Raw genomic sequence first — 14,460 nt, 5'->3', positions numbered from 1 at the left:
GCTGGCAGGATGACAAGGGACCCTCTCTTTCCCGTTTCCTCTCAGATTGGTAAACATGCTCCGTTTACCGAGGAAATTGCCACCAGATGGCTTGTAGCTGGATTAGGTCTCATCACTGTTATGAAAGAGGAACTGTGTACTGTAATCTCACTGGCCCAAATGAGAAGTTGGAATGAAGGTAGTAATCTAAAGCACAAGGCTCAGAGGAGACCAGAAAACAATAGAAAATAATTAGGGTTTTTCTGAATATATGAAATTTAGAAGACAAGTAAATGAGGAGGATCCAGCTCCTTGTTTCTAGCAGAGAGTTGTCCCACACCTCGGAGGGCAGCTCAAGGTTAGCGGCTGCAAGGGGCCTGGTCACAGCTGGCTGTCATCTCGGATCTGGTCATCTCGACCCCTGCAAACCACTACGTATCTGTTGTTGCCATGGAAACAAACAGTGCAAGGACTAGTTTGCGGTCGGTGTGTGATGTAATAGTAAAAGTGACGTGTAGTCACATGGCTGCTGACTGTATCTGTGGATGGCTGCTACTGGATGCTTGGGGGGGGGGGGGGGGGGGTCGTCATTGTGTGGCTACTTTTCCGCCTGATATTCCCCCAAGAACCAGAGCTGAAAATCATATTATGATTAATGCCAGCCATGGTTCCTGGAAGTTATGATCCTTGTCTAGAAACTGCAATCTGTGCGTTTATCCACTTTCTTGTTCCTGATCAGTGGGTGTTGATGACCTGCGCTATTTGAAATTGCGTTCAGGGACCTTTTTTATTGCATCATGAGATCCCTACGTTTCCACTAACTTTTAGAGCAAGGCTAGCACAAGTTTATGCCTCCATAAATTACCTTACATTCAAGTCACTGAGCTAAGCAGCTGATTTTTTTTTTAGAAAAATAAATACCTGCTGATCTTTGAAAAACCCAGAAGGTTGTATTATAATACTTAGTACTATTCTGAAGGTGTTTCTAAAATCCTCAGAGTATTATAACCATCCGGATGAAGAAAAATACTTTATTTTTATTTTTTTTTAACCAAGTTAAAACTAATGCAAACAAAGATGGTACAACGTGAACCAAACAAATCTGTTTATTTGATCTTTATGAATGTTTATTTACAGTATTTTCATAATATTTTGCTTTTGTTTAAGGAGCATGGAGGCATGTAATTTTCAGTTAGGAAACAGAGAAACACTTTAAATCTTTTTTTCATGTAGCAGATGTAATATTTATTTAACATGCTCTGCTCATTTGAATGTAATGGGAATACATAAGAGGCTCAAACCGGGACCAGAGAGATCAGAAATAATTGTTAACTAGATATTTATTTTCTCTTTGCCTTTTATAATGAGTGAATTTCCCTGATGTGGGATCAATAAGGCTTATCTTATCTCATCTCTGAGATAAATTCTGTATTTTGGTTTCTAATTAACCCCCTCAACCGTGCACCTTTTTGCAGAGCACCATGTGATGTCGTCCTTCAAAAGGAACCCGCTGGAGCAGGCTTTCCGCAGGCCCAATGCCAACATCACCTCCAACTACCTGATGAACCAGTACTGGATCCTGGTCAGCCACAAGTTCCCTGCCCTCATCTACGACCTCATCCTGCGACTCTCTGGACAAAAGCCACAGTAAGACTCAAAGCTATCCGTCCTACTTGAAATTTCAAGAAAAGTTCATGTGTATGGTAACCTCTGACCCCCTTCTCTCACTCTAGGATGATGCGCATCTTCAACCGTCTCCACAAGGCCATCAGCCTGCTGGAGTATTTCAGCAGCCAGGACTGGGAGTGGAACTCTGAGAACATGAGCATGCTGATGAGCCAGCTCACCCCAGAGGACAGGAAGGTAGGCTTATGCGTGTACTGTACAAGCTGCCAGTTTGGGCCTATTTTGAATATATGTAAAACAAACATCAGAAAAGAAATAATAATTGAAACAAAACATAATTATTATATAACAACATGATAAATTAATTAACACTTAATTAACACTTTGTTTACATATTCGAAAAGAGTAAGAAGAAGAAACAATTTAGTCCCACCCAGTGTCCACAAATTAATGATTATAAATAATAACCCCCGTTTCCAAATCGCTATTTTCACATGCACTTCTTCATACCAAAAAATCTAATTGACATAAATGAACAAAAAAGAACATAAATGAGGTAAGAAGTGGCTTTATTAACTCAAAAAAATATTAAACAACAATAATAACAAAACTGGAAATAAACCCTAACCCCAGAAAACCGTTTATTCTTCCTTCTAAAATTACTTAAGAACCAGATTGTTTGATCCATCACATAAGACACTCTGAAGAAGTTTATTTGTACATACCGGTAATTCTCATTTAAATGGTTGTTTTAAAGCCTTCTCAACCATCTTACACTCTGTGCAAGTCAAAACAAAGACTGTATTAAATACAGTTACATAAGTACTGTACTTGAATATTTCATAACACTTTACACACAGTTTACTATTAATACTTTAAGTTTACTTAAGTAAAATACTAGAAGTCGTTGTTCTGCCACTGAAGACATTATTGCTTCTACTATTTAACATGATTGAGAGAGCAAGCAGCTTAGAAATACATTGTTGTAGTAGTACTATTGCTCCATCTAGTAAATGAGAGTGGAACTTCACATTCATTTTAAATTTATAAATGTTCTGGGTTTTTTTGTTTAATCTTGCAGACATTTAACTTTGATGTGCGCCAGCTGAACTGGCCTGAGTACATTGAGAATTATTGCATTGGCACCAAGAAGTACGTCCTGAATGAAGACATGTCTGACATTCCTGCTGCCAGGCAGCATCTGAGGAAGTAAGTAGACGAGAGAATGCAACATAAATATAACTGAACTAAAAGTTGGTTGAACTGCATACCAACCATTGTATTGTTGATCAAAGAATGTCTTGAACAACCACTAATTAATTTTTTTTAGTAACAGGAACTCTGTGATACTGTAAGCTTTTTGACAACACCATCAGACACCAATGAAATGCACCTTATTTTCATAAAGTCATCTGCTGTTTCTACATTACTCATTCATATCTCAAAAGTAGCCTTTTTGTTTTTAATGCAACAGTGAATGAATGGTGTTATGTTTTATAGATAATCCTTCCATCTATTTACTCTTGAAGTAAGAGTTTGCATAAAAGTCAACTTTTCATTTTAAAGTAATTTTAATAGAATAAAACACCAGAAAAGAATGTTTATTTTTCTTGATCACCAAATTACCATCTAATAGTTGTATAGGCACTGATGGTGGTGAAATTACTTGTAAGAACAAAGAGAAATTATACCTTCAATCACTGGAAATTATTAAACTTACCCGTGTATTCAGAATCCATCATCTAACCAGTTTTTCTGGAGAAAGTTCTCACAGTAAGCACAAAGCTTTTGTAATCATAAGCAGTGTGTAATTTAATTTCCTCTTTCCCAGACTGAGGAACATCCGCTACACCTTCAACACCCTGTTGGTCGTTTTCATCTGGAGGGTTTTCATCGCCCGCTCCCAGATGGCCAGAAACATCTGGTACTTTGTGGTCAGCCTCTGTTTCAAGTTCCTCTCCTACTTCCGCGCATCCAGCACCTTAACCAACTGAGTCTTCCTCACTGCCTCAAGCCCGAGACAGCAGCCCTCGCCTTTAGCTGTCGGCAGGACGTAAAATCTGAGGCTCTGGCCATCTATAAAGGACACTCCAAATCCAACTTTTAGTGTGGATTAGCAGAGGCCTCTCTATTGGTGGGGGCTGCAGTCAATTGAAGCACTTAAAAGTGGGGGGGGAGGTCTGCTAGCCATGATTTATTTGTTTAGTTTGGAAATCTGTCATCAGCACCTGCACTGTCACCAGACCCCTTCCAAAAAATGTTGTCTTTTTGCTCCTACTGTTTTCTTCTCAAAGTGGCCAATTATATATGCAACAATAAGCCTTCTGGGTGACTTCCATTTTTCTTTCCCACATCATTGTTTCCATCCTCTTGAATCGAGGTACATTGCCTTGCCTTGTGATGATTTTTTTTCATACTTGAAATATGGCAGTGCTTCAGTGTAGGACAATTTCTACGAAGATTGTTTTGGTTCTGTTTTTTTACTGTGGGAATATCCAATTCCTCTCTTTAATACACAGGTGATTGGGATATCTGTATGTCTTGCATTAGGTGTATCGACTGCCTTTTTAAGATTACACCCAAAAACTAAGTGGTGGTTATCTGTCTCAAGACCATCTACAGATTATTGAGACTAGTATTACAGCTAAATTTAGACCACACAAGACAACTGTGTCACTACAAATACCAAAACATACAGGTCTACCATCCTTCCTTCTGTTGAGGTTGTCACTTATCACAAATTATGTCAGTATATCTTTGAACATGAACCTTGTTAGTTTGAATGCTCATCCACTTTTTGCCTGTTTGTACAGCAGTTTGTACTGAAACTAAGTTTACTACTTTTGCATCTTTATACTTGCGTCAAAAGCTAGTCTGATATGTGGTAGACCTTGGCAGTGTATAATATATAAATAAGAGTACATCAGAGTCAAGTTTATTTGTATAGCCCAGTATCAGACACATGCATGTCTCCCAGCAGTTCCCAACCAAGGCCATGTTTTCTAAGAAGACAAAAATTACCTAAAACCTCAAAAGTAATTTCCTAGAACGGTCCCCTCTCTCCTTGTACAGCTAGTGGTGAAATAGGAGTCATATGTGGTTAATTACCATTAAGTTAGAAATTCCAAATTCATCAATGGGATTCTAAAAGGTCCAACGGTAATGTGGTAAATCCAATATTTAGAAGTGCAAGGAATGGGTCCAGTATCAGTGATTCACATAGTTCCATATCCAAGACTGTAAGTACGTGAATTTTGGGGGACCAAGCGTGAAAGCAGGCAATTTAGTGGGTTAGGGAGAAAGATGGAGGAAACCTAGCCCCCAGTTTGTGCCTCTTGTGTATTAGCGTTACATTTGAGTACCATCCATCCCACCCGTTTCTCTGTAAAATATTACCCGGAGATGTCTGGAAAACCTAGGCAGGTATTTCTAGAAACCTAAGACTCTATACTGTCTGGATGGAAAAGAATGTTCCATCTGCTGCGTAAAGATTTTCAACCCAAGTTGTAACTCTGCTTGCTAATCCACACAAAGATGGCAGCCCGCTGGTCATCTGGTTAAGAAACTGAGTCTTGGGAAACGGATCAAAATTGGGAAATCTTTTTTTATCATTTAGCTTTTTGGTCAGATGAGTCCTTGAGGTTTCTAGAAATGCAGACCAGCATTAAATGTTACATGTCCATGTGAAGATAAAGGCACTATTGTGATTAAGATATCTTTTAGGTCTTGAGGCAGGCCTCTGGATACTGAAGAGGTTATGATGTTTGTTAGGTTTGACTAAGAAAGATCATATTTATGTTAGGGAAGGCCATAAACCTTTCATGTGAGAAAAGCAGGATCTTTTTCAAACAGCAAGTAAACCGGACAGAACATGGCAATGATTGATGATGCTGCAAGTGATTCCAACAAATGGAAGAATATTGTGAAAAGACTGGAGGGTTGCCACACCTTACTTAATGCAGTGACGGGCTACTATATTCGAGTCAAACTGTGACCTGTATCTTAGTCTGGACCTAAATCACAAAAGTGCTAGGTTAAAGGACCCAAGGCCCTCCTGGTATTACATCCTGGACCCCAGCTTGGAAGATCTGTAAATAGTTGAATTAAATATTATTCTTGTAGACCAAAAATTTTATTTGACTGTTAATTTTTGCATGGTGAGTGTCTTCACAGGATTCCACCACAGAGCTTCCCACAGAGTCTACCAAAAGTGTGACAGGCAAAATTGTGACAGGCAAGTCTGATTTTTACTAAACAAATGAGAAAACTGTGTACTGTATATGTTGAAAGGCTTGACTCTTGACAGAATACACATACTTAACAGTTATGAGCCTTTATGGAAGGAAAAGGGACAAAATTAAATAAATGTTTATGCAAAGCCGATGTCTCTGGTGTGTTCATGGCAACTGTCCTTTATGTCCGAATGAAGTTTTGTCAGAATTCCTCTAACAGAGCCACAGGGTGATTATGGCGTTGTTGCAGAGTTTTGCTCTTCTGTGTGTCTGTTTGTCCAAACCAAATGGAGAGCACTGCTTGGAACAGGCAAAATGTCTGACCACCTTCATGCCCTGCTCTGATGAACCTTTTCTCTTTTAGGTTATTTTGCCAAGCAGTTTTGAAGTGTTCAGTGTGCTGCAGTGCGTCAAACTTGCCTTCTACCTCGCTATGTAGTTCATTTACAAAACCTCAAACTTCCCAGCCACATCAAACTGATACTTATGATAAATAAAAATGTAAACATTTTTCAGCTGTATATTGGGGAAAATTAAAAACAAGGTATTTCAAGATTGTGGTCAGTTTAGTTGTCAGGGGAATACTTCACAGCTGGTAAACAGATGTATTATCTTTTTATTCCCAAAGATTTACAAAAAGTACCCCAGTGATGTCGTCAGGGTTATCTCAGCTTGGGCTACAAATTTAAGGATAAGGGCTGCATTATAAATAGTGCATGGAATTTTGACAGTGTCTTGCGTTTTCCACGCAGAGAAGCTCTAACAAAAGATGCTGTCTTGGTGGATTATGGAACTGCTTTGATTTATAACCTTTTTTTTAATCTCTCAAGTCCCCCAATACTAACTCAGTACCTTTTTAAACCTTTTATGCACTACAGAGGTTTCACAACATTTTTCTCCAGGCTTTAAGCTACCATATTTACCAAGCTATTCAATGTCTTTATAGGTTGGTTAATTTACCAACACACTCGCTACACCTAAAATAACCTGTTAAAAGAAATGGCACGCACATCTTAACACTTGGTTTTTTAAGTCTTAGAGATGGTGAGATGCCACAAGATGACAATTGTCTTTCTAAATATACCCAATAAAGTGGCAGGATTGTCTTCCCATTTGTCTGTGTAGCACAAAATGGCTGCAGATACATCAAAGCATTTTTTTATGTTCTCTACATGTCAGAGCCAGAACCTTTTTGGAGATCTGTAAACACAGAAAGAAAAAAAAACCTGCACTTGTATTTTTTTATTGATGTGTATATTGAAACTTTAATGTAGTTGGAATGAAAACCAAACAATCAAACTTATTATGTGCCATTACATCAAATGGAACTGAGAGCCTACAACAATTCTAAAGAAACAAACTCCATCGCAGATGGTCAAAAGGAAGTGTTTAAAAATGCATGTATGACTGCACAGGGCACACATTTTCCTGAGGGGCAATGATCTGATGTGAACTTGGTGAACTATCTTTTCAAATTAACAGCGCATTGTTTATTGTATTGTGTAACAGTTTTTTCTTTTTTTTTTCCTTTTTTACAAACTGAACAACATTAAATAACAAAGGATATCCTCTGACGGTGAAGCCTTCCCTCCTACTAGGATGAGAAACGCAGACTTGGCAGTTTGTCACTGAAAAACAGCTACTCCTGAGGGACATTGTCCGCCAGCAAAGGAGTCTGGTGATTGTTTAAATTGTTCATCTGGTTGTGTATCTGCACATCCTAGAATAAATGAATAAATTCAGTACAGGAAAGTATATTAGGTGGACTTCATGGTGAAGTTTACAGTCCTTTAATACAGATAGAGAAATACCTTCTGATATTAAGCAAAAATATTGCTCACTGTATGGAGATGGACTGTTTATCGAGCAAGAGGAAACCTGTATTTTGGATATGGTTAAGACCATGGACTGTGTGGTAAATGCTTACTTCTCTGGGCCGATGGCCTCCGAGTTTGAAACGACAGCAGATCACATCAAAACAGAAGCCAACAAACCCATGGAGCATGCCTGTAAAGTGAGAGGAACCTCTCTTACCTCTTAAAATAAATCCATGAATTTATGCAGTGTATTTAGTTGTTTTACTTTGAATTTCAAAGCCCAGAATCCAGGGCTACAAATTAGACTAGACACACTATATACATTACTTTTGTTGCATTTCTTCCTATGTGACTGTGTTTATCTTTACCTTCCAATTAAATAAAAAAAAAAAAAAAAGAGTGCAGGTGATCCCAGACTTGCCTGTCGTGGAGAATATTCCCCCGATAATGCCACACAGTCGCACCAGGAACTGCCACAGTGGCATATGCTGCTCGCTGACCGTCACCATCAGAGAGCTGGTGTCGTACTTCACAAAGATGCCGGAAACGCCGTGACTGCCCGCTGCGTGGTTTATCACCCGCTCCTTGGAAACGGACAGTATGGTGGTTAATATTGTCCCAGGGTTCTCTTAAACTCTTCACCCTCTGTCCATCTCTCTTCTTGCATCCCACTTTTTGTTACTAGTTGGTTTTATAAAAGATGGTGAGTTATTACTGGTTTTTAATTACTTATTACTCACCCGCTCAGTCACAGAGAACTGGTGTGTGTCTGCAGATATCTTGTACGTGTTCAGTCTGGTTGGAACCACTGTGATGAAGTACTGGAACATCTGATTATCTGTCGTAAAACACACAGCAAAGTATATTTGCGTGAAAAATCTCTATTTTAGGTTTCTACATCAGTTTCAAGAAGCAGAAATATGTGAAGTACAGCAAAATGAAACTTTGATATACGTAAAGGAGCCCTCTTTCAAACAATACCTACTTAGCAGCAACCAAGGTGTGCTAAGGACAGTTTGGGTCAACTCGTGATTCACTAAATGTCTCAACATGCCATTAATTCTGCAGAAACCACTCTATCATACATTTCTCCCTCTCATATCTCTTGAAGAATAGCAGTGACTTACTGTTATAGGTGATTTTCTCGGTGCCGTCCAGAGGATTGATGATGCCTGGTATCTCCTCCCCAAAAGATAAATGGTCTATTCGATGGGAGAAGTTGTACGCTGCAATACAGAAACGAGAGGAAGCTCAGGTTCAATGAAGGCTGTTGAGAATCAATGAACAACCTCACTTAAGCTGGAAAATGGACTGCACTTGTAAGCTTGTGTATAGTGCTGTTTAAAGTATGTCAGGTGTATTTTAAAGAGGTATTTTCAGGAAGAAAACTGAGCACCACAGTTTACTCATATATCTAAAAATGCAACATTGTACGTAGAAATCTGTTTTCATATTCAGTAAATGAAATGCCCCAAGAAGGATAAATGCAATATTCAGCTGAACAAACACTAATTTGTCTGGCTTCTCTTTTTTTCAAAATTGGCAGTGCCCTTGGGCGGCGAGCCAACATAATTGTGTTTGCACCATGAGCTGATTATAAAAAAAGTATTGCTGGTAAACAAGCTAAAGAAAACATAAGCAAGCATTATTAGAAAAACAGTTTACATACTCTCGTGGCTCACAAAAGCTGCAATGTGGGCATGGCCCTGAGGATGGTGAATGGGCCTGAAAATGACAAAAGAGGTGTTAGAGCATGGGCGTCAACAGTGCTATACACAAATTCTACAGCTGGATCATTCATGGAAAGGAATTCCCGGCAGTCTTTATGTGGAGCTGAGCAACCTCTAGTTATATCTGTCAGTGCCATATTGACATACAGTTTCTTACTTTCCCACAGTGATGTGTAGGTTTCCTGCCACCTTGTTAACATAGACATGCCCACGTATCCTGCAAGCATTAAGCGGCTCCATTGAGGCATCCTCCCTACACACACACATAATCACAGAGCACATAATTTAATTGTTTATGAGCAGTATATCTAACAAGCAGCATAATAACTACAGAAAAATAATTTCATTCTGTGCAAAGAACAACAAAATGTAATTATGTTCTTTACATTTTCATAAAATCACAAAAAAACAAGTTTGTTTGCAAGTACGAAACTGACCGTGGCGGCAGGGCAGTGGGACCTCCTTTGAGGAGGGTTTTGTAAAGGATTTCCTGAAGAGCATGTTCATCTCTCATCCTGTTCTGTATGAGAGTCAACGTCCTGAGGACAAAAAATAAATACATGTTGGTAAGATGTGAGATATCTGAGCGCTTCAGAAACTACTTTAATAACAATCATTGAAAGGACAAAGAATCTTGACCACATTTCTAATGAACTATAGTTTTGAAATCTGATATTTCAACTTTCAATGGCCACAAAAATAAAGTTCTTATTCAGTGTGCCTGTACATATGGGAAATTATACCAATGTAATGTAAAATGAAAGCATATTATATCCACAAGAAAAACAGTGCAACAGTTTACAGACCTTTTAAACTAAATTTGAGAAATAAAACACTATACTTTTCTTGCAGGGAAGCCTTCAAGTTAGATATCATAATTTTGGACATTACAAATTTTTGTTGTACTTGCAGACACCATGTTGTTACAGTATCTTCCTGTGTGATTTTATTAAAGCTTACCTTTGCCACAGTCTCTGTTGTGGCGACAGTTCAAAAATAACCTGAACAAACATACAAGGAGAAGATATGCATTTGTCAAAAGTTATCTCTAAAATCTTGAAAGAAAAAAAAATATTTAAACATGACCTAATGTTTGGAGACTCACAGGCTCGTACTGAAGGCCGCTGGATGTGATCATGGTCTCAGCCAAGTCCAGAATATCTGCTCCAACATCTGCAGTCACACACATATTTACATATACATATGTTGTACTTCAATGAGTAATTTTTCTAAATCTACAATGACAAAGGTGGGATACTCACGCTGGCATTTCATGGCAACTGTGATGTCAATGTTTATTCTCAATTTACTGTAAATGATGAAAAAGACGAGTGAGAATATTTACAGTAGTTTACAGTAATTTCCTCCTCTAAACTGTAAATTTAAGCATGTAAGAAAGTACAGACATCTAAAAGAAGTCACACATTTTGTTTGTGGGATGTTTTTGTGTAATAATTGATATGTAATACCTCTTAGTTTACCTGGAAAAGTCCTTGTCAACTTCATATTCATACTTCATCCAAGTGTCTCTATAAACAAAGAACTCTAAGATAGCCAGAAGTGCCATGGCACAAAAAGCTATCAGGGACACTGTGGATAAGACAGACAGGGGAGTTACTGTTCTTTCAAACCAGATATATCAGCAAATGATTGATATCTTTACTGTATTGTCTTCCCCCCCCAATGGCCCACCTGTTCCTCCTGATGCTGAGGTCTCAACATAACTCTCTGACACTTTGGGGAAGGCGTCCAGCTCCTTCACCAAGCTCAAGGCTTTCTTACGTGACAGACGCCTCATCTTCAGGTTCACCTCCTCCACCACAAACAAAACACAGTGCATTCTTGTTACATTCAGGACCCCAGTGTTTTATTAAGGATACATATAAAGATGCACATTTTACCAAGAGGAAACAAAGAAAATTGCTAATGATAGAAAAAAATGCTTTACAACTATAACAAAGTATAATCTATTTTTTTTGCATTTATCTGATGATTTGCATTTATCCAAAACTATGATATTTTTCACTTCATGTCTTTCTAACAGTGGAATTTACTGTTTCCAAGTGTCTGCACTCTAAAACATAGAGTATGTATTTTGGCATAACATTTTCAAATACATTTCGAAGACTTTGTTGCCTCAATCAAAATAGTTTTTGTAAAAACAAAATAGTAATAAAATATTATTTTAAAGGTTTTCAAATATAAAATCTGTTTTTATTTGTTAGAATTATACTAAAAATACATTTATTTTATGTCCATTCAAAAATGCTAAAAATAAATAAATAAAAAGTGTGATATTTAAACACATTACGTTGTTTTATCAAAATCATACCCACATATTACACTAATGATTTTGATTTTGGTTCCTAAATCATCACATTTTTGAGAAATTATTGTTTGATCAGATAGGCTGAATATCCAAACAAACACCACATTAAATGCCCCTCTATAACATAATAATATAAAAATGTTACAAGAACACCATGAGATACACTTTACATCAATATAGATACATTAACACTGAAATACTGCCGCAACACGATGGAATATTAAATAATAATAAATTATAAGGTTACTATACAGTCAGTATTGATTACCTATAACCGATATGCAACGAAGTACAAAAAAGTATTAGATTTTCGTGAAGATTGAATCAATCAACTGACTGTCAACTCACTAAAGCAACCCAGCTATCACTGCTTTCACATAACCGTTTATTTATTATTCATCTTACCTATTTTATCATCTAGTAAGATGTTAAATCGTGGTTCAGTATCCCTGGAAGCCTGACTGCTGTTTCGATGTTATCTGAATTATAGCACACCATGTTACATCCATGATGCTAACACACAGGGGGCGGGGCCCGCTGATTCCTTGTTTGAGTAAATTGTGACGCCAGCGAGTGCGTTGCGTGCGCGCCGCGCTGACCGTGAACGCGCAGTGAACGTTGTGGCTATTCAGACAGCAGGTGGCGCTTTAATGCTAAAATGTTGCCCCTGTTTGTACACTCATGTAAATTAAGTAGTTTGAGATTACAATAGAATAGAATAAAATGCCCGTGGTGGTTGCTTTACATAGCTCTACACTTGATTTTGGCAAAAGTGAAAATGTGAATCAAAGAGGTTGTCTAATCAAAACATTAATAAAACTTATTTAGCCTAATAGCCTATAGTGTGTGAAGAAAATACTAACTTCTGCAGCACTGATTCCTGTCATTTAGCACAGACTTTTCACTTTTTCAAGTTTGGTAAAGACTGAATGTACTCGTTATCTTTTTTGCAAAAACAAATTATAGTCGACTACTTATTTTCTCACTTTTCACTGGTCTAATCTCCTTTTATTCTCCAGTGGTGGACTGTAACTAAGCACTTTTACGGAAATAATGTACTTAAGTGAAATTTTGAGTTACTTGTACTTGTGTTCCACTACATGTCAGAGGGAAATACTGTACTTTTTACTCCACTACAGTTATTGAATAACTTTAGTCAGTAGTTCAGTAGTCAGATTTGGATCATTAATACAAAATATAATTGATTAATAAGTAATAAGTCTAGATTACTGAGTAATCAATTGAAATCAGCCCCACCTTTGCCAGCAGCAGTATTAAAGTGATGCCATTGTTGTGCTCTTACTATTGCATCACTAAAATATCATTAATATAATATGTATATCATTCTGAAATGGAGCATTCTTTTGGTACTTTAAGTACATTTTGATGCTAATACTTCTGTATTTCAAATGCAGGACTTTTACATACAACAGAGTAATTTTACACTGTATAGCAATGTTTAGTTAAGTGGAACATATAAGTATTCTTCCACCACTGCTCTGATGTGTTACCATAAGCTAAAATTCTCATAGGTATAGCAATGTTTTCATATCACTAATGCTTTTGGACTATAGCACTTCAAATTGTAGTTAATGTAATACAATCTGACTTTTTAGTTAGCAGTCCAGTTTTGAAATGAGCTGAGTGATTAGTAATGATAAAGACAACAATGGGGTCAGTTTTTAATATGTACAGTAGCCCATATTTTTGTAGTGAAACCCAAAGCCAACCCAGCATGGTTTTGTGCATATGACTCCCAGCTTACTTTCACTTTCCATACTTTGATAAGAAAGTCAGTTTTCTTTTTTTTTTTTTTAAATATGGAATAGTTATAGTAGCCTACACGTTGTCATTTGCAAAGCAGAGCATTACATTTTGTAAAATTAAGCCATAAACAATTCAAATAATGTAGCAAATATTAGTGGTAGTAATTGCACTGATAATGTGTTTTTTTCCCGGGTGGGTGAGTCACATGTCTTCTGTGCAGCGAGTGCTCTGCATGCACCAAGCCTGCTTGCCTATGCCGAGCTGCACAGATGGGCGTAAGGGGGGATGGGGGCTGTCAGCTCACAGATCACGCTGTGGGTCGGTGGTCCCATTACTATTCACCACACAAGCACGTAGGGCATGTCAGACACGCTCCATGGAGACATACCAGGGGTGGATATTGTGGTTTGGTTTTTATGCTATTCCGCAGTGTCTGCTATAGGTTAGGAATATTAACAGAGGCACTTTCTCTTTGCTAATGAGAGGCGTGGGAACACATAGAAGATAAACTCTGCAACTGTGCAAATATTCTGCTGACATAGCAGCTTTGGATTGTGTGATAACATATTGTGTACCTTTGTTCCATTTCGTCTGCTTAATTGCAGTTGCAGGAATATTGAGTAAAATATGAATATTTAAAACATTGCTTTTTATGGCCTAATTTTTATATCCAATAGAAACTTTTAAATGCATTTTATTTGCATAATTTAAGTTCATCAATTAGTCATCTTGGCATATTTTGTGAAGATTTCGGAGCAATTTGATATAGACTTCTTGGATGGTCTTAATGGCTTTTTAATGATAAATAAATAAGTTATAAATAAAATGACTACATCCACTGAAATTTATAACATGTAACATATTTGAAATATTTATATTATTAGTAATAATAATAATATACTGTATATGAAAAATAATTGACTAGTTTAGGCCTATTAGGCTCAACATTTGTCCTTTATTTTGTCAAATCATCATATCAG

At 37.4% G+C, this 14,460-nt stretch overlaps 2 protein-coding genes across 4 annotated transcripts in view; one reads left to right on the top strand and one right to left on the bottom strand.

Annotated features, from left to right (window-relative positions):
• si:dkey-97m3.1 (fatty acyl-CoA reductase 1) overlaps nucleotides 1–5,988 on the top strand; it is a 57,340-nt gene extending 51,352 nt beyond the window's left edge. For both annotated transcript variants that reach the window (XM_038738638.1, XM_038738639.1), the window contains 4 exons: nucleotides 1,455–1,626; nucleotides 1,713–1,842; nucleotides 2,687–2,814; nucleotides 3,437–5,988. In XM_038738638.1, the coding sequence (XP_038594566.1) occupies nucleotides 1,455–1,626; nucleotides 1,713–1,842; nucleotides 2,687–2,814; nucleotides 3,437–3,599 (593 nt within the window). In that variant the 3' untranslated portion in view covers nucleotides 3,600–5,988. The remainder of the gene's footprint in view (nucleotides 1–1,454; nucleotides 1,627–1,712; nucleotides 1,843–2,686; nucleotides 2,815–3,436) is intronic.
• Nucleotides 5,989–7,066: 1,078 nt separating this feature from the next.
• Nucleotides 7,067–12,251, bottom strand: LOC119918104 (endoplasmic reticulum-Golgi intermediate compartment protein 2-like). Of its 2 annotated transcripts, XM_038738640.1 has the most exons (14): nucleotides 12,119–12,251; nucleotides 11,077–11,197; nucleotides 10,866–10,974; nucleotides 10,647–10,693; nucleotides 10,490–10,557; nucleotides 10,345–10,385; nucleotides 9,822–9,923; nucleotides 9,542–9,637; nucleotides 9,324–9,379; nucleotides 8,782–8,880; nucleotides 8,395–8,492; nucleotides 8,076–8,238; nucleotides 7,765–7,844; nucleotides 7,067–7,557 (listed from the first exon to the last, which is right to left on the bottom strand). In XM_038738640.1, exons 2-14 carry the CDS (start codon nucleotides 11,180–11,182, stop codon nucleotides 7,477–7,479), a joined length of 1,146 nt encoding a protein of 381 aa, XP_038594568.1. In that variant the 5' UTR covers nucleotides 11,183–11,197; nucleotides 12,119–12,251; the 3' UTR covers nucleotides 7,067–7,476. The 2 variants fall into 2 exon arrangements, with proteins under 2 accessions (XP_038594568.1, XP_038594569.1); XM_038738641.1 differs by lacking the exon at nucleotides 12,119–12,251 and having other exon boundaries at nucleotides 10,866–10,913; nucleotides 11,077–11,199.
• Nucleotides 12,252–14,460: the final 2,209 nt, after the last annotated feature.

Source organism: Micropterus salmoides, unplaced genomic scaffold (assembly GCF_014851395.1).
Source record: "Micropterus salmoides isolate LMB-PRFRI ecotype aquatic unplaced genomic scaffold, ASM1485139v1 Ms_hic_scaffold_23, whole genome shotgun sequence".
In the NCBI taxonomy this organism is placed as follows: Eukaryota; Metazoa; Chordata; class Actinopteri; order Centrarchiformes; family Centrarchidae; genus Micropterus; species Micropterus salmoides.
Note: the sequence above shows the minus strand (reverse complement) of the source record. Positions and strands in the feature narration are given on the sequence as shown.